This window comes from Pocillopora damicornis, chromosome 2, assembly GCF_964200805.1.
Source record: "Pocillopora damicornis chromosome 2, jaPocDami1.2, whole genome shotgun sequence".
Lineage (NCBI taxonomy): Eukaryota > Metazoa > Cnidaria > Anthozoa > Scleractinia > Pocilloporidae > Pocillopora > Pocillopora damicornis.
Window position 1 is genome coordinate 30,260,616 of NC_142671.1, and position 25,927 is coordinate 30,286,542.

A 25,927-nucleotide genomic window follows, 5' to 3' on the forward strand; every position below is an offset into this window, starting at 1 on the left:
ATTTTACCCTATTTTAATCTTCCTTTAGTACTAAGAGGCTACAAGTCTATTTGCTGACAGCGGACTTCAGTGCATTCTATCGCAGGTACGTTGAGTTGCCATGAGACGTTCAACGCTTCTTAACTGACAATAATTTGGAGCAAAACAAGTTGACTTTGTAAGGCGAATATATCTGGAGATTGATTTCCTGTTTCCAAACTAATACTAATAACGTTACAGTCCATCAAAAATAGTTATATACATGCGCCAATGGTGTCTTTAATAGGATATCATACATTTTTTATCGTTTCTTTCTGATAATTTTTGTTATTGGTATTATGCGAACAAATGAAGGAACCGTGTAGGAAATTAAAAATAATGATAAAAAAACTGTTTCTGAAAGTTATCTTTATTCATCGGGACGGAAAACGACAAATGAGAAGATGAAAAATTAGAAACGCTTTCGTCCTCAAGGCAAACCATTTGTATATTTTAAGGATAGGAATACTCAATAATTCTATGCAGAAATGCTTAACCATGACTTCATTACTAAGGGTGCGTCCCTTTGCGAGGATCCGGATTTAGATTTGTGATACAAGATCGCACAGTGCATGAAAGGAACGACGTTTCAGACGAGCTCTCAGAGAACTCCAAAAAGTACGCTATTTTAAGACTATGCACGTGGGTTAGTGAGCTCTTCCCTGAAGGGTTCGTCTTATTGCACGGGCTTTTCGCACGCACTATTCATTAGAAGCACATTTTTTCATGGTAAACTCAAACGATGGAATTAAAACAGAAGCAAATATTGATTACGATATGGATACTTGGGAACCCTGAATGACTGCGATCAGTGGCCGATCGATTCAACATTACAAAATCGATTTTATTTCGAGTTTATGGCAGAATTTGTGGAGCGATTGCCAACAATCTTTCCGGTCAATATATCAAGTACCTACGTGTTTAAAATTGAGCACCGCTGGGCAAAATGATTGATGTCGGATCCTTCGCCCAAAGGAACGCGTTGGATCAGTGATTTAATGATCCGTCTTTAGATCACGCAGATCAGTGATCCAATGAATTCTTGTCCAGTGTGGATTTGATAGATCACTGGTCTGAAAATGGGTTTTCTCGAAAGGAGCGCACCCTAAGATTTTTTCACTAAGGTTATTTATGGAGAAAATCCAAATGTCCTGCTGCATTCGTTTTCCTGTTTCTAGTATTTCTGTTCCTGTTTACAGCTTCAGTGACGTCCTGAAATATCATCGACACAACCAATATGAACTTTGTTAAAAAAAATATTAAATGTTTTATTTCCTTTGAATTCACAATCAATTCCTCTCACCACACCCCAGGTTGGTATCGAATAAGATTTTAGGGGGCCATGGGTGTTCCCTTTACTGATTATTTATTCAGTAATAATAGTCTTGTACCATTAAACTTGAGCAACAGAAAAAACAGGAACTAAAGATGAAACCAGATGCAGAGTGGATTGTTATTACAGTCCTCTACGCCATCACGATGCTTGTAGCGTTTACAGGGAATGGTTTCCTCATCTACATCGTGTGGAAGAAACCTGAAGTCAGATCACTGACAAGTTTCATATTCGTTAACATGGCCATCGCTGATTTGCTGGTAACCCTGGTTGTGATGCCTTGGTCGATTTCCGCAATATATACAGACGGTTTGTGGATGATCCCGGGATTATTTGGAAAAGTCATGTGCAAAGGTGTTGTATACATTGCCTACGTCACTATAACAGCATCCGTCCTCTGCCTGATGTTCATGGCGATCGACAGGTACTATGCCATCGTTCATCCCCTCCGCCGCCATCTTTGGTTTCGAAAGCCTAAACTAACCGTTCCATTTATTTGGATCGGGTCACTGGTCTCCATGTCCATTTTCCTTGTTATTCAAACTGTGGAGGACTACAATAATTCTTCCTATTGCATGGTATCTGTTTACATCTTGGGTGATCCAGATAGGGGTCTTCGAGGAATATACCTCCTCCTTTTCGTCGTTAACTATCTCATTTCCTTGGTCGTTATTTCTTTTCTATATACCATCACTGCATGGAATTTATGGTTCCATGTTGCACCTGGAGTGAATGCTCTGACAGGAAATCGAGCACAACTAGAAACCTCCAAGAGAAGAGTGGTTCGGATGCTCATTATTGTTACCTGTGCCTTTGCCCTTTGTTGGCTCCCACCACAAGTGGTCCACATCATGTACGTCATTCACGCATCTAAGGCTTACCTACATATACAGCCGATTGTCAGCTTTGTGTGTTTTTTGGTTTGGACACACTAACAGTGCCGTTAACCCATGGCTGTACATTTTTCTGAGTACCAAGATAAATACGGCATTTACTAGGATCGTCAGTAGAAAAAGCAAATGGTTGCCTTCAAGTCTCGCCATCAAAACATCAGATGCCGTCTTACCACCTGAAGATGAAGCAATCCAGAAAGAATCAAGAATATAACCCCTCTCACAACATGAAACTTTTATTACCAATTTGGTAACTCTAAAATAGAAACTCGCTTAAAACGGATTTGCGTATTACAAATTATATGATATAATACAAACACCTATATACGGTTTCATAAAAGTTTCTGTAGTAATCCGAGTAATTTCATGAGAAATTGGTAATTGCAACTAATTTCGACAAAAACTGTTTTATCGGCTGGTAAGAATAAAAAGGGAGATCCGTTGCAGAGTGAACTATAGGAAGAAGCATACTAGCAGTGAGGCAGTGTGGTGAGGGTGCTGAACTAGTGATCTGGTGGTCACGGGTGAAAGCCCTCTACCTTATTACTCGCTGGATTTGTTCTCGTTTTTCCCTAACGTCGATTCCTTGACTCAGTTTGTACACAGCCAACTGGTGTGCACTCTGCTGGTTGGGATTTTCAAAACACTATGATTATTTACAACGTCTGTTTTCCAATTTGACTGAAATGGTCAAGAGAGCCCTATGGGTTATTGATAAAAAAGGAAACACTGACATGTTTCTTCAGTGCTCCAGGTAGCGTTAAGTAAGCGTATTTGCATACCGTTTTCACGATAATAATTTAACAACTATTCCAGTTTATAATTAGCTGTTTTGAAAGGAGATCTGTAACAGCCTTCGGTTATGACATACACAATTAAAGCAAAAGAAATGCTTATGGACGAAGAATCGTCTCTTTCCGTTTAGAGTGGAGCGCGCTCATCACTTGGCCACCCGATCTCCCTTCAGGTTGCAATGTTTATTCTTTTTATTTCGTTTGAATTTGTTCTGAAATAATACAATCTTGAAAAAAAAAAAAAAAGACCAACTGAAAAGGAAAAGGGAAACTGAAGCTAATATTCAGGGGCTTGGACATCTCAGAGGAGTATAGAGAAGGAGTTCAATTTTCAGAACTATCTAGCAAATTTTTTTGTGGTTGTCGTTGTCAAACGAGGTATTTCACAGTCATTACCGGCGATCTAGCTAATTAGCGAAATACCTAATTAGCGCGCGCGAAAAGCGCAATTCACCTGTCCGCTAGATACTAATTTGGTTTGTTTATTCATAATTTTCTCATCGATATTAACCAATCGTTCCTCACAGTTTTCTTTAATTCTGTAGCACACAATGATAGTTTCAGCTGAAATCCAAGTGAGGGCTCTGTGTAATGGGACGTTAATTTTGTTCTCTAGGTTTCAAGTGTTATAGGAACAAAATGGGGACGATATGAAAAAATGAGATTTTCAAGGGGAGCTCGGCAATCCCTCGACAGAATATCATAAGAAAATATGCACTTTATTTCAAAACGAGCAAGCAGCTCGGAACCTGAAAAAAATAATCTGAGACTTCGTTAAGAATTTGAACATCAGACCTTCCCATGGTGCCTTAAACTACGAAGCTGCGTTACAAGCCAGTCAGCATAGTGATAAGATCGGCAATCAGTATTTGCTTGAATATTCATCGAAAACTTTCGAGGAGATGGGGGAGACTCTGTGACCCTTCGTAGGTGGAACATCAGACCTTCCCATGGTACCTTAAACTACGAAGCTGCCTTACAAGCCAGTCAGCATAGTGATAAGATCGGAAATCAGTATTTGCTTGAATATTCATCAGAAACTTTCGAGGGGGGAGGGGAGGAGACAGTTAGTAGGTGGAGCGGGAGCATTCACCTCCTCACATGTAGTTGTGGCCTTAGTTCGACTCCCCAGCGATTCTAGCGATACTTGTTGGTTGACTTGGTTACTGTTTTTTTTTTTTTCTTTCGCCATCCTAATTTTTCCCCCAATATTGATAACATCTATATAATATTTGAATTATCCAGAAAAAAATGGATTCCCGTGAAGAATATAACCGCGATTGCTCTTGGAGAAGAGGTCGAAAAAAAAATACCAAACAAGGAACGTCTGAGTGAACACGACGAAACAAGTATCAAATTCCTAAAAGAGGCCATCAAATTTCATTTTAACCCTCCAAGCGGGCACTTTATTTTTATAGCAGGAAAGGCTGATTGGGAATATTATTTTTCCGAGGGTGGCGGCAACAATATAACCTGTAAATGTGTCCGCAAACCCTCGCTGATGTACCTCTGGAACAAAGGCACATTTGGTTTTTCTAGTATCACCTTGTCATTGTTTCTTGCTGATGTAGTCATCAAGGCTTTTAGGTCTAATTAAGTGTAATCTTGGAGAGCTAAATATAGGTTTTATGTCTCATTTAGTTGCGCATTTTAGAGCCCCAAACACACTAGCTAAAGGTACCGGTTCAGTTAATTTCTTTGCGATGCACAGAACGCCACTGCCTTCTTAGTTCCCGATTGCTATGTTCTGAAGGCCGCTCTTGTAGACTAAGTTGTTGAATTGTAATAAGTCAATACAGGGATATTTTGGATGCGACCTCCCTTTTAAAAGGCCTCTATGGAAAAAGAAAGTGTTGTGAAGCGCTATTACGATGCAAGGTTTTTTGAGGTAAGCATGCAAAGATTGTGCCAGTCTTACCCCCTTACAATAGGTTTCACTGTTGTCTTTCTCTTTTAGTTGTTCGATTACTCGAACATGGATTTTTGTTTCTGAACTGGTCTGGTCGTGTTGAGTACTTTATTTTTAGTTTTTTAAATTTCAATAGTAAAATTTTTAGCTAATTATTGTATAGTCATTGTGCGAGTCTTATCAAGTTCAGAAGCCCGCAAGGTCGAACTCGTAATTTTAACATTAACAATAGTTTGTGCTGACTCTATTTTTGAGGCTTGTTTCTCGAACAAAGACGTTCGTCGGTGGTCATGTTTGGATGTGTTTAGAGAACTTGTATAAAAAATACATTTGACCGGGTCAAAATTTTGAACAAGGGGTTAAACTCTGCAAAGACAGTCAGCACATTACCCACATGTTCACTAATAAGGTGCTTTAGAGAGAGAGAGTCAATTTGCTCAGTTATAGATCTAGAAAATGTGATAAAGAAGAAGAGAACTAAGAGTCTTGTTGTCTCCTGAATGCGTGGGTCTTCTCAAAAGCTAGTTTTCCTTCTCATTGCATCTTTACAGAAGGTTATACAATGGACAACTAACGAAGTTACTCAGGCACTCAACTACGAGACCGTTGCCAAAGTCGAAGGAAAAATGAAGAAAGTTTTGAAGCAAAAAGAAGAGATTTAAACAGATTTTTACAATGTTTAGGCTACTTTATTTGATTATTCATTACAAGAAATTTATAGAAAATTCCTGTATGCAATGATGCATGGTTCTAATATTTCATCCTCCCCCCCCCAGGCGAGAAATTGGTTTATAGAAACTGATAGAGGGCCAATTGTCTTTGGCTGGGAATCGTCTGTGGAATTTGTGTGATTTGATTAGCAAGCGAGTGTTATATTTTCTTGTAATGGTAATGAGGGAAAACCCCTTTCACGAAATCAGTTCATCAGGAATCAATGTAAATTAGTTGAATTTGTATTTCACAGATGATCAAGAAAATCAAGAACAGGACGCTTACAAAGTGAGAGAGCTAGCGGGGTATTTAGGCAACAAATTAAGCCTGTCTATGAACCTGTATTAATCAGCACCGTATTAAGCGCCAATTGTCCAAGACAATCGAGGGCCAGTTGTCTATGGTTGGAAATCGTCTGTGGAATTTGTGTTATTTGATTAGCAAACGAATGTTACAGTTGCTTTCAGTGGTAATGAAGGAGAAACCCCTTTCACGAAATCAGTTCGAGACAATCATGTTTACCTTCTACAAATAGCTCCTCTTGAATTGCTTTCAGTAGGTGTGCAGACAATTTGTACGTTGTTTATTATTATTTTAATATCGTTATCGGCGTTAAGGCCCAGCTTTTTACACTCGATTTTTCTCATACATTTCGTGACATTTTGTTAGATTGATAGAACTTTGTTGCATTATTGTTTCAGTTTACGATCGTTGGATTGATTGATTGACTGATTGTGAGATTGATCGTGATATGTGGTTCGTGGATTGCTTGCAAGATTAAAGATTTCTGTAAACGGTCAACTTTGGTCTGTTATATTTCAGTCTTGATCTGCAAAATAGCCCCAAACACCTCGTTAACCGCGTCTTGGAGCGACACCGCTTAAAATCTTATGAATTAGATTTTTGGTCACTGCAAGCACTACAGATAGATCTGCATTCATCATCCAGCCAGAATCAAATTAGGATTTTATGTTAAATCAACATTTAAGTCCTGTTATTTTTTCCTCCATCAACTTTTTTCATTTTATATTTTTTCTTAAGTTTGTTTGTGTTTTCTCTTGGCCCAATTGGCTATAAAAACCAGGCTTATAATTATATGACAGGGTAAGCAGTGGCCAAATTAATCCATTTACATTGCATGAGATAATTACATGTAAACGCTGATATTTTCAATAGCAGGTTGAATTCATATTATACTGCTAAGATGACTAAAGCAGCAAAAGTGTGGGTGCAATGGACAACATGTGGAATGTTTTTTAACTTTTTATAAGGAAGCCGCTTCATGCAGGTTAAAACAAAAATTCTTTAGTGGGAGGAGGGGGAGGGGATGCTGTAAACCTCCCCTTATTAGGCCCTTGGTTATAGGTCTATCTATCTGTGAACAAAAAATACATCTGATTATAAGCTTCCCTTCCCCCTCAACTCCCCCCTCCTCCTCACCTCCCCCCTCCCCCTCATCTCCCCCCTCCTCCCTTGGATATAAGCACCTCTCTAGCTTTTCTTGTTTTAGTGATACGCAAGAAGCCACGCTGTTGTAAATTAGACATTACTATTTTAATTCAAGAAGCAAAGACAAGCTTCAAGGAAATCAAAGTCTGAACTTCCTTTTTGTTATGTTCTAGTTTTGTCTGTGTTATTAGCTGTTTTTTTTGTTCTAAATGTATTGAAATTAGTTCGATTTATTAATGCAATGCATATTTTGATCAGTGCGGCTATAGCTTACGCTTTTTTTGTTCTGGTTAATTTAAACTCTGTTAGATATACATTGTGTTTGTATGGCCCTCCATTTGTAAGTCCTCCTAAAACCCCTTACAAAGTTGCACAAGCACAGGTAGTAAAAGCCTCAGTTTACTGTATAGTATTTTTTCAGAACAGTCCGTGTCTACAGCCGTACATGTTACATTTTGTGGATTGTGTGTCAGTCTCTCGAAGTTCCTTGCATGGTTTCCAGTCACACAAAACTAGAAAAGGCAGATGTCATTACCTTTAGAGAAATAATTATTTTGGACAAAATGTTTTTGAGACAATATTATGCGAGCTTCACTTCTCCGTGATCCTTCGAAGAACAAACGGTAAAATTTCCACATAACCCCATACTATTCTAAAACAAATCCGTTTTCCCAATGGCGATGTATTGTTTTTTTCATTGTTTTCTCTATCCAAGAACTGAATGCATAATGTAGTATGGGGCTGTGCGCAAATTTTACCGAACAAAGTTTGGAACCAGTTGTAGAGACTTCAATCAAGTTAAACATCTTAGAGAAAAGATAATATATCTTTAATTATTCCTTTTAAAATTGTGGAAATTCCTGAAATGGTCATGAGCATCAAACCTTGATAACTCTCACTAAATTGGCGAAAGAGTATAGTCAGCTGTAGAAATAAATAATCAGACCTTAGTCTTACATCTTACATGTTTGTAATTTTTATCCCTTAAAAGTGAACTCGGTGCTCGTAAAAAAAGTCCCAAAAGGATTGAAGCTGTTGTGTCCGAGGCGGCTCGTGGAAGCATAACATGCCACATTCCTTCACGTGTCCATTGAAGAGAATCGTCTGGAAGCTGACTCAAAATGGCCCTTTAAACGTTCCAGTTTAGTCATCACATGGAGGACTGCTGAGTGCTGACCTCACCTTTCAGTAAAGGAAGAAGCCTAAACAGGCAGCGCGCCCTTAAGGTTCTGACTGCTCCACGTGATTGGCTGGGCCTGCAGAGAAGGGAGGGAAACAGTTCCATGTCCTCTCTGGCAGATAGTAGGGGGTTTGAGAAAACCACAACTGCAACGGCAACGGGAACGTCACTAAACGGTTTAATAAGCAGAGCAATGGTTTTGCACGCGCGTTACAAATTTTCTGCAAAACTGCAACGTGAAATCACCAAACTTTGCGTTGTTTGGAGAACGTGAGCGACGACGGCTAATTCTTTAAATTGCTATTTCTAATTTAACACGGTGTTCCTTACTCAGTTTCGAGATAGAGTTGACAGTGAAAAACAAACTAGATGACTTTAGAGTATCGCGATATTCGTAGGTAAAATAAAGGTTCACTTTTTAACCGACGTTGTCGACGGCTTCGCCGTTGTCGTTTCTTAAACTCGCCATTGTTCATGTGTGGCATAAACTGCCATTTGAACTGTAAATTAGCAAACTATATACGGCACAGGAGGCTAGTTTGTGGTGGTTATTGTTATGGAAGAGACACGTGTAAGTATGTTGCGTGAATCTGTGCGTTTTAGTCTTTCTAAGTCTCTGTCTTTCGGAATCAATCAATCAGTGTTCGTCAGCAAAGTCAGAGTAAAGTGTAAATAACATGTAGTGCAATGTCCTCAGACTTATTTCGCCTCCAATTGCTCTAATATTTCGTTATAGGTGCGCGGTGTCCGCTAACTCCCAAACGTTATCCAGTTTCTAACATCTTTTCTTGACAGGATTTCAATAAAGAAATCCATCTAAGCCATTTGGATTCAAATCACACCTTCAAATCATCCCTTGTTCTGAATGTAGTATTTACGTCATGCTATAGAAATGCAGCCGATCGAGAACAGCTAGGTATACTTTGGCGGCCGTTGCAAATAACGCGGTCAGTTGAACAGCGGCTTCTAGTTATGATTCCAGGAAATCCTCTTCGGCTCCAATTTCCCGCTGAAAACAAGATGCCTTGAGCGACGGTTTCCTACCTTCCGTTTCACAATTTTTTTGGGGGGGGGAGGAGAGGGGGGATACGGCTACACACTGGTTAGGGTTTGTTATATCGAAAACCTCGATTTAACGAATTTGCGGGAAAACAACGAAAATGTTCGTTAAATCGAGGAATGGTTAATGATTTTTTTTTTTGGTGGTGTCACGTCGGGTTACCCAGCATTTCGGGATCGGAACGATTACTGTGAATAACATTTCTGCGTTAATATCCATATGAAGCTACAGTACGCTGTACAGGTCTGTACATAGCTACAGCACCTTGTTTTAAAAGCACGTAGGACAAATTTCAGTGGAAGTCACTGGCAAACAGAGAAACAAGGGTATTAGACAGGAAATTCCTGCCTCTTACATATTTAACTACAAGAAGCTTTATTGTACCTAATAAGAGAAATGTTAAAAAATTGAAGGATTTTGATTCTTGTTGGTCTGTTTTGCTTTTGTCCTTTGTCACGTGTTGACATTTGTTCATTATATCGGGGTATATTATACGTTTCGACTTCTAGATTGTATTCGTTATACGAGGATTTCGTTATATCGAGGTTCTTTCATATACATTTTACTGTAACTTTGGTCGGGCTGAAGACTATCGTTCGTTATATTGAGGACTTCGTGTCATAGAGGTTCGTTACATTAAGGTTCTACTGCGCTTTAAGTTGCATCAGGCCTCGGAGACCAGTGGAATTCTGGTTGCATGGTTCTTCTGGCTCATACTAAATTTAACTGAGTGTAATTTTCAGGGGAGAGGGATATGTCTGATGGTATGAGCACATCCTCTCACTTTTACTTTACTCACTTTATTTTGAAGTGAAGTTGCAATTAATTTTTTCACAAAACAACAAAATTCTCACACAATAAATTATCTTGAAGACACTTTGTTTAAATATATTGAAGTAGCTGAATTTTATCTTCCTTACATATTTACATATTTAAGTATTTACGGTGCAGGAATACCAGCTTCAGCTTTTGTTTCTTTGGTCTAGGAAATGTAATAGAATAAACCATTGAACTTTTTTTTTGCAATAGGTAAATCAACAGAAAAATAAAATAACATGCTTCGTTGACATCTTTGAAAGGTTTTTCCCAAAGATAAGATTATGATGGAAAAATTAAATCCCTTTGTTATTCAAATCCTAACTAAACATATGGAAGTAAGAGATAATTGTCTCATTTTGTTCACTACAGTTTTGAATATTTAATTCTAAGGATAACGGCCGCCCGGCAGTATCAACGAACTTGGAGGATTAGTTAACAACAAACTGAACTGTTCAATCATCATGAAAAATGAAAAATAGCAATACATCTGAGTTTAATTAAGATGATGCTGAATGGAGAAGTGCATTATATATCATAGCCGCAGTGATTATTTACTGTAGCTGCAAACTGGGTTGGATTTTTTTTATGTTCTTTGAAATGTTTACATGTTCAACTTTCTTATCATTCTTTTCTATGGCATCAAGTAGGTATTTGAGTTATTTAATCCTGGTCTTATACACCTAGTTATTTTAGCCCAAATAAGTAAATTTAAAAAAGCGTTATGGATGTATAAAATACCCAAAGTGAATTAAAAATGAGACAGCCTTTACGTTTATTACTTGCACAGCTTTAAACATCTGTGTGGGCTTATTTTGTCAACTGATTTGAAAATAGAATTATTTTTGCGTTGGGAAATTTGGTGACGTTGTCTAAGCATGCATCATGATAACTCAATAGAGGGCCGGGAGATAATCGCATGACATTTTTTAGCAGCAAACAGAAGTCCACTTTTATGATATACGGTGGTTTTTTTTATATTATTATATAATATTATTATATTATTATTTATATAGTGAAATGAATAAAGATAAAAGCGAGGCATTACAAAATAAACGGAAGAAAATAAGTTCAAATTTACCACCAAATTTACCATTTATCGCCTCCCCCCCCCCCCCCCCCCCGCCCTCTAGCAAATAAAATGAGTACTATTCAGCCAAACAATTCACGGTATTTTAGCGTCCAATTTTCCCTCGGAAAGTTCTGATTAAAATTCTCAAGTCTCTGCTGGTTATGGCAGAGCTTCTCTCACTTTCTTTGTGTCTTTGTAGTATGTCCGCGCGTCCTCTCATGACTGAGATGGTCCCGTTTTACATATAACACTGTGGTATTTTGGGAAAGATTCACAATTTGCTAATATTTCTAATGAGATAAGGGGTTAAGAACAGCTCAGAGAGCCCTGACACCAGTCAAACTAGGAGCAAAATAATCGGCTGAGACAAAAAATTCCTTCTAAAGTTTCTCATTCAATTTCCTTGCGTTCAGCTTTTGTATGAAATGTCCTGTTTAGCTGATCAAAAATGAGAAAGTTGGGCGAACAATAATAACTGAATCCTGCGTCAAGTTTTTCGGTACAAGAGGAAGTGCAACAAAATATGTGAGTGTTTTAGTGACATCTTCCACAACCTCCTAAACTATTCACGCAAATTAAGAAAGAAAATTGACGATTCTCAATGAGCTTTTTCTTGACTCATTTAGCGGGTACTTTTAACTTATTGATCACAGTTAAGTCTTATTAAAATTTCGCGCCTACTTAATTTTGCGATTTTGGGGAGACGATATTTTGCGGGGTTTTATTCTCGCGATTTCAAAAGTCAAATATAGAAAAGGTGCATTAAATTTCAAGATTCAGACGTTCTCATTTCATTTCAACTTTCAACACGTCAACTTTTGACGGCCGCACGAGATATATCCTAAGGAATTTGTACGAATTGAGAGAGCGATAAATTAAGATGAAGATGAGAGCTGGATTCTCTGCACCATATGCGAAACCCTTGCAAAGTACATAAGACCAGTTAATGATTTGTGTATTTTTCAACACATATTCTGTATATTTTGTTGTTATTAAATGTTGATCACTTTTTTTGTGATTTGAATTTTCAATGAGGAAATAATTTAATTGCGCGCGTTTAGATTCCGTGCGGGTTTTTATGAGCCGATCTTCAATTATAACAAATGGTGCTCGGGTGCTTATTTTCTTCAATATAGATTTAGATTAGGTAGCCTAATAACAAGTTTCAGCAAATTTACTGGGACAACAGAACTAATAAACAGGGGTTAAAATACTGACGAGCACGTGAATACACAGAGGCACAAAAGAATAATATATAAAATTGTTAACATGCTTTTTCATTGTGTTATCTTTTAATTCGCTCTCGTTAAGGTTAAAACGTTTTTCGTTGTCATTAGTGTCATTTATTTCGTTCCTTTTTTTCCTCATCTACTTTATTTATTTAATCATTATTTAGACACGGTAAAAAAATATTCATCAGGTACAAAAAATTCCAAGACAATGACTAATGTCCTAAGAACCTAAAAATCCTTGTCCTAACATCATATTAACTTACAACAATGTGCTACTTAAAAACCTGATTTCCATGAATGCCGCGTTTAAAAATTATGATAGAGAAGGCGTTTAAATTGGTTTAATAAACCAGACTCTCTAATGTTGACAGGGCAAGCTATTCCAAAGGGTTGTGCGGCTATAACTAAAACTGTTTTTCATGTTGTTAGTTCTTGGAAAGAGGACAACAAGCTTGTTTACCGAGTCTTTTTTTAATATAATATTACTGTTTCTTTAATATAATTTACAATCAAATTAAAGGTTAGTCTTGCATGTGAACAGTGCATAGCTTAAGACACCGAGTCTTGTAATCGATTTTCGGTTTACAAAGTTGAAGGTATAAATGTTTTGATTCACAGATTAGAATGAAATATTGGCGGGTGTTAAAACTTCCTTTCCAAAATAAGAATGAGACATTCGAAATGCTAATTATTGAACAAAGAGGAAATGACTAGAGAGGCCAGAGGCTGACTTCATTTTGTGAAAGATTTTCTCCTCTGAAAAATAACTTACGTTATCATTTTGCCACAACTAGTGCGAACACAGTCTTTGTTTTTATCTTTCAGTTTTTTCCACCTCAGCTTTAAACACGTTGATAAACCTTTCTTCAGAGGCTACCTGAGATAAATATATGTCAAGCCTCCACTTTAGCAACTTACGTACAACCCCACCAGCTTGAGACATCTGTTAGGGTTTTATTGATGTATACGTGAATAAAATATTTGTTGTTTTGGTAAATGTGACTGCAGAATAAAAACACTCTTGCGGAGAAAAAAACAAACACTTTTCAGGTAATTTTGTAGTTCTTTTTGTGTTATAAATTAGTTTAAGTAGAGTCTTATGCTACTCTGCCGGAGAAAAATAAAAAGGAAAAAAAAAACGCGAGGATAAGAGAACATAACGCTTTGCGTCGTTATATGAGTAATTAACTTCTTAATAAACTTTTGACGACGATGAATTTTTATTTTATTTGCCAACGCAACTTTTTCACAAAGAACACTGTATGGAATATTACTAGAATTGGGATAGGTGTGACGCAATGATAAAATAGCAGTCAATGAAATGGTAAAAACATTCACCGTATGATATAGCCACGTACAGTGGCTGGGGAACGCTTAGTCATGAAGGAATAAATATTGTGGTTCAATCACGAGACAAAGAAAATCAGGTCGAAGCCGATGATGATACTGAATCGCAACGTTTACAACGTATAGATATGCTGAGGTGCCGAGTAGAGGCTCACAGATAAGACAGATTTGAATTTATTTTTATTCTCATTTGCTTTTCTTTGTAGGAAAGATGTCTAACATGTGGACTTTCACTTTTGTTTTGGGTAAGTCGGTTGCGCTTGTTTAAGACGTGTAGTTTTCACGAGCGAGCATGAGACACCATTGAGTAGTTTTGGTTGTGAGAAAATTTGTGACAAAATTTTAACCCAAAGATCACTCTGATCTGCCGAGGGTAAGCTTAGATCAATTTTATCGGCAGAATGGTTAAAAATATGTAATGTTCGAGGCAAGTATTCTGTCAGCAAGTTCACGTAAAAATATGGGCAAAACTAAGGGAAATCAGTAACATTATTTATAAGCAGAACAGTTGTAGGAAGGTTCAGAGAAATTCATTGGCTCTAAACACAAATCTTTTATTGTATACCTTGATAATTTCTCGTTTTCTTATAGTGTTAGTGCCTTTTAGCAGCTCCTCCATTTTGATGATTACGACTCAGTAAAGAAATGTTATTGTGCTAAGTTCGAGGAATCTATACGCTCCATAAATTAGTTATAATTAGCGTTACATATTAGGCCAAGGTTACCATCCGTATTTGTGAAAATAGGTACAACCCGAAGGAACGTTTTTTTTGGCCACCTAGGGTAATTAAAAGCGTAATTTAAGAATCGTGGTAATATTTCGAGTAAATTATGCAATTTTACCGATCAGGATTACTGTTTGGCAGTTTAAACTATTATGCGAACGGAAGCTATCCAAGCCTAGCCACTTGCCATTCATAATAGTTCTTAACGAGAACATCGTAATTTGCGCGAAGATTATGTGTGCAATCCATGCTTACCACATAGACGACCAGGGACATTTGACTCTTGTAGCACAGCGTGACCGATCAGTTGTTAATTACTGAAGTAGGAGTTTGACATGCTCACTGATTTATTAAGAATAAATACTTCTCATTTTACAGGTTTACCAGAAGAGTACAGGGAAAATTTCCTATGAACTTAGTCTCACAGTCTATCATGAGTTTCATTATCGTTTACGCACACGATAACGGAAGCTTAAAAAAACGAGATGGACAGTCATTAATGAATTACTTGTGCAAATTATGTATAGTTGTTCCTCTGTGAAATTATTTTCTTTGTCAGTTGCAATAATCGCAGAAGTATACTCCCGTGATATCCCAGACTTTGGTTCAATCCAGCGTCTTCAAGTGGAAAAAGGGCAATATATGGAAATACGATTGGGGCTATGGATGCACCGTGACTCATCTGGAGCACCTTGTGCAGATGAGGAATATCTTGAGATCCGTGATGGGTATAATCAGTCTGGAAATCTTTTGGGTGTATTTTGTGGAAGATACGTTCCTCACTTTACGCTACGTTCCAATGGACAGAACACGTGGTTAAGGTTCTCATCTAACCATAGATACCGGCTATTTTATCCCAGATATTATGAGGGAAAAGCATTAAGTGCAACAGGTAAGTATTCTTAGGTTAAAATGTTCTGATTTTCCTAATGGTATAATTTATTCTGGATGATATGTCTTCTTATGTTTGTGCTTAGTTCCCACTAACCTAAGAAACGTCGCAAAGACTCAGTTTGTCCTCCACCAATCGTCATCTTTGTGGTGCCCGGCGGAAGGTGGACCAGCTCCTCGCATTGTTTGGAGAAAGAATGGCGCTGTTGTGCAAAACAGCACTAGCGTGCGACTTCAAATCAAGGTCACTGAAGAAGAAAGAAGTACAACTTACAGCTGCAAAGTGGACGACCATGGCCAGTTGAAGAGGAAAAACATCAATCTTATCGTCGAGAGTAAGTCTCAAGTTACAACTTTACTTCAAGGGGATCTCAGTTGTTGTGTGTGCTTTTAGTAAACCTTTCTCTTTGTCTTGAGTCAGTTTTAGGAATTTTTGGTTTCAGAATAAAACCGTCGATAGTTTTATTCAAGGGTAACCTGAAAAGTCATATTTACGAAATAAAACAAAAAATAACTAAGCTTCTATTTTTCAATTTATTAAAAGATTAGTTTTCATGCTTTTGCTTCAATTTTAAAAACATTATTGACTCGATTGACCGCTGCTCAAAAATAAGCGCCACATGTAAGAGCAAGGATATGGAAAAACGCTGCATCTGAAAGAGCGGCGTCCATTCAAAGCACCATAACAACGAGACAACTAGTTTACAAGAATTGCGTCTGTTTAACAGCCACTGTTTTTTCTTTCAACAAACAACGTTGATTTTCTTGTCTAAGTCACCATCTTGTCACAAAATAGATTACGCCCGCCTTGCTCTAAGCAGATCAATACATTCTGGTGCAATGTTTTTCTTACAAGCATTTGTGAAAGAAGTCTTGAGAAGACGAAGTTGTAGCAGCCGTTGTATTAAACTTAGCAGACACAGAAGGAATAGAAATGGTCTCGAGTTTGGAATTGTACTTGAAGTCAGATATGCAATCTGTTACCATTACGAAAGGGAATGATAGACCAATTAGGAAGAACTCCCTAGTGCGGCTTTGTTACATTTAATATATGTCAAAGAAATGTATCATACCTTGATCTTTCTTTACGTTGGAAAGAATCAAACCAGGTCTCAAATAATGTATTGCACATAGCTTTCTTATTCCTTGCTTTTCATCGATTTCTGACCATTATTAATTGATATTTAAAAACATTTAAAAAAAGAAAAAAAAGTGAATTGTTGAATATAGATTTTTTTTGTTATCGGTTAATCACGTTGAGAAACTAATCCAAATAACATTTAAAATGGCGAACTGATTTTCCCTTTCTCACGTGACAAAGCGTGTTGAAAATAATACTGCCTGCAATCGATCCGCATTTAACGATTTTTGCTGTGATGCCATCAAAAACTGTGCTGTTCAAACTATAGATTTTCTGAAGCCGGGGAATCGCAAAATCGTTCAGAATGGATAATCAATCAACTAGCTCAAACGTAGTAACCAGAAAGTGATGCAAACATCTTCTGTCAATTATCATTTAAAAGTGATTCAAGTGATTCAAATATCAATTTTTAATGGAAGCCTGTTTTTGTTTGTCAGAGTGTCCTCAACAGTGCCAATGCCAAGTCCTTAAAGGCAACATGAGGAGCTTAGTATCGGCCGATTGTGGAACGAAACAGCTTAAGTTAATTCCAAAGAAAATTCCCCGAGCCACAGGAAAACTGTAAGTAGTTAATACATTATATAATTTTAGGTAACGACATGATTTCGAGTACAATTTGGTGTTAATAAGCACCAATAAATTTTCAAAGGCAACAAAATTGAAGGAGTCCCTACGGCGAGTACAATGTGTAGTCTTTGACAGATTTACATGTGTGCTTATTTACACCACACTGCACTCGAAATCATGTCGTTACCTGTTAGTCATGTTAACGATTTACATACGAAAAACTCACCACAGAGCGTCAAGAAGAACGAAATTTTGGCAGCGCGCGCGCTATTTAGAATTTACATGAAAATGCAATCGTTTTTAGCCAATCAGATGCACGTAATTTTTTCATGTATAAAATTAAGCCTCAAATTTGGCTTTCGTTCGAATTTGGAAGTGGTACACTGATTGCCTAAAGTATGAGAAGGTATGCTAAAGACAAAATCATTTTATGGTCGTCTGTAATTTTGTAAGACATTTCATAAGAAATAAGAAGAATTACATTCCATAACTGTTGAACCAGATGCGTCGGGAGATTTCCCTTCCTATCTTCATTCAAATTGTCGAAAAGAAAGAAGAGCCAACTGATGTACTTAACATATGCAAAAATTGTTAGATTTTTATACTTCTGTAACTAATTAGAATGTAAAGAAACCAATGAATGCATTTTCAGTACATTTGGAAATGTTGTATAGGTTAATTTTCAGTCAGATTTACGCAAGAGTTTAAGATATTGACCCAGTCTTACTTTCGATCGACAGGTTTTCTGCTGTTTTTTTTTTTTTTTCTTTTTTTGACACTCACTCGGTAAAAAACAGATGATGGTTTTACTGCTTGCTGCTGATTATCCTTTTACAATCTGAGTTAAAACTGACTTTATCTTTTGTTGCAGCACGCTCTCAAACAACAAGCTGAAGCACTTGCCGAAGGAAGTTTTCAGTAGAAATTCTAATCTGCTAAAACTGTGAGTCATATTGATATTGTCAACTTCTTTTGTATTTCGATGTATTGGAGAATAACTGATGGAAAATAATGTTTCTTTCAGCGAGGTGCTTTGGGTGCGTTTCGCAAATCAAAATGCATGAATTTCGCAAATTAGCTAAATTAAATTCTGTAATTTCTGAGTGATGAGTAAACTTTGATAAGATATCTATGTCGGACCATCAATATCAGAGTATTTATTTCTTTGCTCGATTTGAGTATTGAATATTTTCTTTCCATGCCGCAGAAGTTCACCATTTTTACTATCCGGTATTTTAAAAACAGTCGTAACTTTAACTGTATGTGCTTCTCATTCATAACCACACCTTTTTTTTCATGTTAAATTGCAATCAGCATATAAGGTGGTAGGTTTTTGCTGAGAGTTTGAAAAAAAAAAGCCTTATCGATAATTTAAGGTGGGTCCAAATTTATTCCCCTAATATTTGAAAAAGTTTCCAAGAGCTAAGTCATAATGTGCTTACTGGTGCTAAATAATTAAATCTTGGGTTCACCGCACTCGTTTTTGAGTGAAAGACAAGGGAAGCTAAAACTGGATGACACTGCATTAGACTGTAGTGTTGCTATGGTAAGTTTTTGAGCCAAAAAAACTGTTCAAACTTGTTAAGCAATAATTGCCACGGATATTCCTCACAGATGTGGAATTGGTTGAAAAGTTCAAACTAAATTGTTGGGAGGTGTACTGATCTATTAGTTGATAAAAGTTATCTTGTTTAAATGGTCACTGCTCCATTGAGAAGGTGAATGGCATAAGGATAATCTTGATGAATCTACATTTCTGTAGATCAGCCATTATGAAATTGACAAATGTTTTGAAGTTAAAGGAAGAACTCATAGCAAGTTAATTTTTGCGTGAAGCTTAAATTAACAAGCACCATACGGACAGTGCAAGTCCATAATTTTTTTTGTAAGCTATGTAATTCTGGTTAACAGTGGAGTAAATAAGGTAATTAGGTAATTTGGTATTATTAACTGATTTGTTAACGTGAATTGGGCGCCGTAATTAGTTTCAAAGCCGCGGTTTCAAGCGTTAGCCCTTCGTCAGAGCAAATCGCCAATTTACAGTGTCAAATCAGTTAATAGTACCAAATTACCCTGTTATACTCTTGCACCGACGTAGCACCACAGTTTCTTTAGAAACTTACCCCCTTTATAAATAGGTACTTTATTTGTTAATTTGTTCCTAGGGACCTGTCCAAGAACAAGTTGCAGAACTTGCCAGCGGGGGCCTTTAGTAACAATTCAAGGCTGGAACATCTGTAAGGAGGACGTTTCTTCAGCTTACGAACATTCATTGATGATTTTTTGACCACGTAAAAATGAGAACTACAGTAGATCAGAAATTACAGTGTATGTTTCCTGCCCGAAAGAAATGATATCGTAATCATGTGTCCTGTTGCGGAGAGTTTCCATGACTTGCAAAAAATAACACATCAAACTGTGAGGGAGCACTACAAATTAAAGACCATCCATATCGAAAGCGCGAAGATATAAGAAATTCCTCGTGTTTTTCAAATTTATCGTGTTTCAAATCGACAAAGTTCACGACTGAAAGTCGTTGACAATCATCCCTGTGATTTCTTTTATTTAAACCGACTTTTCCAATATCTGCTTGCCCCACCCTAGCACTTTACAGTGATTTTGATGTTTTCGCCGATTGGAAAAGATTTTTTTTTTAATTGCAAAAGTAAGGGTCGCACTTGGAATGTCCCCCGACGACAGATTTTATCCACCCAGAAAACACATCTTGGAAAACTCTTTCCAAGTGCAACACAAGCCTATGACACAAAAGTATACAAAGGCGAGAGATGTAACCAGGAATCCACCACTGACATGCAAGTGCATAAAATTACAAAGAGACAGAGACCTTCCAATATATTAATTTTTGTTCGTGTTGTCCACCAGGTGTAAAGCAGGCTGGTCCTATCACCAGCGAGATTAAAGGAATATAACAACAAGTGATTTAAAATGAGTCCTCCATTTCTTTCAATATGCGAGTTTTAATCATCGACAAGCAATTAATCTGATCAAAGTTTTCGCCGTCTTTTGAAATTTCTACCACTGCCTAGAAAACCAGATGGTTTCTCTTGAAATGTTGGCAGATTAATTAAACGATGTTATTTTGCACGAGAATCTCTTAAGGGTAGAGTAACAACTTGATCTAATTATCCATTAACGTGAGTCAAATACAAACGTTGTTATTATTTTGAAAAAGTATCGAGTGCTTTTAAAATGTAGCTAGGAAAACACACATGCCGCCGACAGCAGAGTTCACACTTCGTTGAAATGACTCATTTGTTCCAGGATCTTGTCCAACAACCAGTTACAGAATTTAACGCAAGGAGTGTTCGCTGGCATCAAGGTTTCCCTCCGAGGGATGTTGACACTGTAAGTAAGACTCCTATACTGCAAATCAACGTTAATGAAAAGCAAAACAAAAAATCGGAAATCAATAAATTAAAATTGAATTTGGTTAACTATGGAGCCAAACATCCAATAGCTCGAGCCACCGCTTTCTAACCGTCCATAACTGTTTAGTATGATCACACAAAGCCTCTGGTTTCACAAAGCTTGTATTACAGCTAACGGTAACGAAACAGTTTTTCCGCCGTATCGTTACTTTTTTATTAGTAGAAAACATTTAGCCCAAGGGTTGCTTAAAGTAACTGTTGAAATTTTTGTCCAGGGAGTTGAAAGAATACATCTTTGTAAGATGATTTCAAATATTTCGTTAAGTTTATCAATAAGCGAGTTGAATTCAATTTAGTAAATGAATAACCAATGAATCTAGCATGATCACGAGCGACGTTAATCCTCATGAGACATTTTAAATCGGTAAACAGCTTCAGATGTTTGAATGTTGGACCATGCAGGGGCCAAAGGATAGCTCATAAAGTTTATTTTAACAATCTGTTTATTACTTCTTCAAATTTTAGATTAGATTTTCATTCCAGCCAAGTAATCTAGATAGTATCAACCTCAGATAATGCCGAATAAACAATGCTATTCGGCCTTAGAATAATGGAATATTAGCAAGGCCGGGTTAAATTTTTCAGTGAGATATATCCGATAACGTTAAAAATAGTTGCACATTATTTAAATCGTACCGAGAGTTTTTTTAACAATATACTTTGTCATGCAGCATGCAGATATTCCTTTTAATCTGGATCATAATTCATATAAGTTACTCCGGACTGACTCAACATTATTCTTCAACACAAGGTTGTTTTTGAGGAAGAGCCATCGTGACTTATTTTCGGTCACTTCGAACACTTGCTTTTTTTGCAAAATACGTGAATCAATCGGCACTTTGTGTCAAGGTTTCTTTCAAACCGATAGAAAGTTTTTGCGAAATGCCGCGTACGAACGATTCCAATCGACAGAGCATGTCTCTAGTGGAGCTTTCTGACGAAATTTTAAAATAGAAAAACTGTCTGAATCAGCTGTTGTGATATCTTAATTTTAAAACGAAGCACGAAACCATCTTTTTACAGTGTCAGCCACTGTTACATCGATAGCTCAACTCTATTTCGTTCATCAGCATGTTTGTCTAGGTAATCACATGATTTCGAATGCAATTTGGAATAAATAAGCACGAGTAAAAATTTTTTTGTGGTCTTTGAAAAAATTAACAAGGTAGTACTTGTTTACTCCAAATTGCTAATCAATTAGCGATTAATTATTTAATTCAATTATCTGATCACAGTATCCGCTATCTTTAAAATTTGTACCACTGCTCAGAAAACCAGATGGTGTGAAATGTTGAAAGATTAATCGAACAATGTTATTTTGCATTAGGATGTCAAGGGTAGAGTAACTTGATCTTATTATCCACTAATGTGAGGCAAATCAAATGTTAATGTTATTATTTTGAAAAGTATCGGGAGCTTTCAAGATGTAGGAAAACATACATATCGCAGACAGCAGAGTTTACACTGCGTTAAAATGACTTATTTATTCCAGGGACTTGTCCAAAAACCAGTTACAGGATTTACCATCAGGGGTGTTCACTGGCATTAAGGTTTCCCCAGGGGGGACGTTGACGCTGTAAGTAAGACTCCTGTACTGCAAATAAACGTTAAATGAAAAGCAAAATGAAAAATCGGAAAATTATTAATTGAAATTGAATTTGGTTAACTATGGAACCAAACACCCAATAACTGCTTAATAAGATCACATGAAGCCTCTTGTCTCACAAAGTTTGTATTATAGCTAACGGTAACGAAATAATTTATTCGCTGTGTTGTTATTGTTTAATCAGTAAAAATGATTGCCCCTAAGGGTTCCTCAAAGTAGGTGTTGGAAGCTGTTTCCAGAGGGGTTGAAAGGATACATCTTTATGAGACATTTCAAATGGGTAAACAGCTTCAGATGTTTGAATGATGAACCATGCAGGGGTGAAAGGATGGCACGTAAAGTTTATTTTAACAATCTGTTTATTACTTCTTCAAATTTTAGATTTCATGTTCATTCCAGCAAAGTAATAGAAATATTATCCCTCATGGTTTTGAATCATTACCTCTACTTGGATGTGCAGATAGTATCAACCTCAGAAAATGCTAAATAAACAATGGTATTCGGCCCTAGGATAATGAAATGATTAAGCCACTCCTTAAATTTTACTGAGGCCAATGAAGATATATCCGATAATGTTAAATATAGTTGCACATTATTTAAATCGTATCTGGAGTTTTTTTAATTATAGACTTTGTTATGCACTATGCAGATATTCCTTTTAATCTGGATTATAATTCATATCAATTACTACGGACTGACTCAACATTATTCGTTAACACGAGTTTGTTTTGGAGAAAGAGCCATTGTGACTTATTTTCGGTCGCTTCGAACACTTGCTTTTTTTGCAAAATACGTGAATCAATCAGCACGTTGTATCAAGGTTTCTTTCAAACCGAGAGAAAGTTTTTGCAAAATGCCGCGTACGAACGATTCCAATCGACAGAACAAGTCTGTGGGGAGCTTTTTATCGAAATTCTGAAAAAAGAAAAACTGTCCGAATCAGCTTTTGTGATATATAGATTTTAAAACTAAGCACGAAACCATCTTTTTACAGTTAGCCACTGTTACATCGATAGCTCAACTCTATTTCGTTCATCAGCATGTTTGTCTAGGTAATCACATGATTTCGAATGCAATTTGGAATAAATAAGCACTAGTAAATTTTTTTGTGGTCTTTGAATAATTAACAAGGTAGCGCTTGTTTATTCCAAATTGCTAGAGAAAAATCATGTGATTATGTGTTAATAATATACATGAAAAAATACGAGATGGCCTATCATAATTAAGCATAAGCAAAGCGCGTGTATCAAGTGCAAAAATAATTTATTCAAACCGTGCGTTCGCTCGAAACAAGCGCGTACGACCAAAACCGTGATAATATGCAATGATATCTTCACATCTTTAAGGCGCAAAACAGTTCAAAGCCCGGCTAAACAGTTCAAGGAATTGTTCAGGCTGTGTCCGAATCACTTTCGATGAAATGGAATCGTCATTTCCGAGGTTTAACCATGTTTGTTTTTAATTTCGGCGTTGGATCGCTCGAGCAAAGTGTTAAGCTGGGTCGGCTCATAATTTTCGATTTCCTTGGCAATTCCCTTCTCTAAACACCACTTTTTCCAAATCGGCAACCAGAATGCAGAGCTTTTTACAGTGTTTCCGTTGTTTGAGCTGTCTTTCAGCTGCGGTGGCGAAAGAAAACCTACCTAAAACGCCGGCCATCGTTTCGCTCGCAAATTTTCAAATTTTCAAATTTGGTTCTGACATCCAAGGCTCGCATTTGATTAGCTATCTGTGAGTTTCTTTGATTACTGGCCAATCAGAATGTCTGATTTGTCACTTTCTTTGCACTGAATTAACCCTCTTCTGCACTGAATTAACTCTCTTCTGCACTGAATTACCTGAAAACTGCATTTATCTTAACCAATCAGAATTGAGTAATTTTTCCATGCATGTTATTAGAAGGGTAACTTTTGAGTATATCCCCATCTTTTATGTTGGCTGTGTTCGAGAGAGAGGGATTATGTCGTCGATGTAGTGTTTCCAATCAGCGCCTTTATCTAAGATTTGAATTTTTAGCCATGAAGATAGTTGCAAAAACTCCTACCATTTTTGGGTCCATGGCGGTTCCGTGCGTTTGCAAGTAATTTTGTCGGTTGAATTGTGAAGAGTCTTCCTGCAAAATCATCCTAAGCGCTTTGTTATATGTGCACTTTACGCAGTGCTTCTAGAACGAGGAATACTCTTGTTGTTTGTGCACTTCACGCAATGTATTCCTTGTTCTCCAATACCCCAGCTTGATACAAGTCGTCTAAAGTATTCACGAATCGTAAGATTCGTCAACCATGAATATTCATTACGGAAACTATGGAAACGAAACGGATCGTAAGGTTGTGTTGTCTATCCATGAATGTTATTAGTGATACTTAGATATACCACGTTGAGAGAATTAGCCCCGGATGGTGGTGTGTCGATTCGTGCGAGTCGTTCAAGTCGTCGATTCACGAATATTCATTACGGAAACCATGGAAACGAAGCGAGTCGTATGGCTATGCTCTCTATCCATGAATGTCATTAGGGTGACTGACAAAATTTGCTCGTGCTTATTTATTCCAAATTGCACTCGAAAGCCTGTGACTACCTATACTAATCATCGTTTCAACGGTTGCATGTATTCGGTTTTCCGATGCGTGCGTCGAATTTGTCCGCTCATTAATATTGCATTGTATTGAAACAGAATTCACATTACTTTTGGTTGTTATTTGATAACAATAGAAATGTCTATGCTTTTCCTTTCACAAGTTCTGTAGAAGTTGCAATTTATAACAAATTATAGGTGACAATTTTTTTATAATAAAATTAGTTATGAATATCGCCAATGAAAGTCAGAAAGAACCCTTCAGCCCAAAGGGCTTCGAAAGCACCATTCCTAATGGAAATTATTTGGTCCATTTTGCGTAGTGCTTTTTGCCAAGACGAGAAATGCAGTGATCGTTTGTGCACTGCGAGCAGGCCTTTTTTTTTTTAGAACAAAGAAGAATAGAGTTGTTGCTTGCGCACTTCACGCGTTGCTTTTAGAACAAGGGCCACTTTTGTGAAAAAATCTCCCTAATGACATTCGTGGATAGACAGCACAGCTTTACGACTCGTTTCGTTTCCGTGGTTTCCGTAATAAATATTCATACGACTCGTACGAATGGACACACCACCATCAGGGCTCAGTGGTATGAGATGAAAAAAGGTTTGTCTCCCTAGTGAGGGGTACGACGACTCGTATCGATCCGTAGTATTGGAGGAGAGAGCTGGGCGGACAACTTCGCTCTCAATGAGAATCAGGCTATGGATGTAGGAACGGGGAGCGCGAATATCTTCATTTACGTTTTACTACAGGAGTATTTAGAATCACGCGTACGCTTGTGAGGCATGCAAAGAATGCAACCGGGGCGTTTCATTCAAAGAACGAGAAGCCTTTTGCAAATGGCTATAAATCTGCTAAAACCAGCTGTGATCAGCAAACACGTTGTTAAACATCAGCTTAGAGCTAATTCGTGAGACTACTTAGTTATTGTTGCGTTGCGACATTGTGATTGACCTTTGCACCAGTCATGCGTCTTTTCACTGTCTTCCCAAAACTGTTGTTACGCTGTGATAAATAAATCAGGTAGAAGGCCATTTTTTCAGGTAAAAGGTTAAACTTTTACCTTGCCGTTTTTCGTGTTTAATTCGCCCGTGAAATCGCCCGTCCGGTAATAGATGGGAGGTGCATAAACCTTTTTATGCAGCACCGGTATCAGGCA

At 37.2% G+C, this 25,927-nt stretch overlaps 3 protein-coding genes across 5 annotated transcripts in view; all 3 read left to right on the forward strand.

Annotated features, from left to right (window-relative positions):
- The first annotated feature begins 1,315 nt into the window (after positions 1-1,315).
- LOC113681384 (allatostatin-A receptor) lies at positions 1,316-2,556 on the forward strand. The gene is given in 2 exon segments (XM_027198476.2): positions 1,316-2,265; positions 2,267-2,556. Coding segments are annotated over 2 exon segments (1,011 nt in total). The 5' UTR covers positions 1,316-1,446; the 3' UTR covers positions 2,459-2,556.
- An 11,469-nt stretch (positions 2,557-14,025) lies between these two features.
- On the forward strand, positions 14,026-20,075 carry LOC149050793 (uncharacterized). The gene is made up of 6 exons (XM_089198313.1): positions 14,026-14,059; positions 15,099-15,431; positions 15,517-15,765; positions 17,009-17,132; positions 18,010-18,081; positions 19,304-20,075. The coding sequence occupies exons 1-6, from the start codon at positions 14,026-14,028 to the stop codon at positions 19,377-19,379; spliced, it is 888 nt and encodes a 295-aa protein (XP_089054439.1). The 3' UTR covers positions 19,380-20,075.
- Positions 20,076-20,363: 288 nt separating this feature from the next.
- The window catches only part of LOC149050794 (uncharacterized), a 29,741-nt gene continuing 24,177 nt past the window's right edge, over positions 20,364-25,927 (forward strand). For 2 of the 3 annotated variants that reach the window (XR_016184388.1, XM_089198326.1), the window contains exons 1-2: positions 20,364-20,504; positions 22,080-22,163. Coding sequence is in view for 2 of the 3 variants with exons in the window: in XM_089198326.1 (XP_089054452.1) it covers positions 20,494-20,504; positions 22,080-22,163 (95 nt within the window). In the remaining variant the exon portion in view is untranslated. The remainder of the gene's footprint in view (positions 20,505-22,079; positions 22,164-25,927) is intronic. The other variant, XM_089198329.1, reaches the window with a different exon arrangement.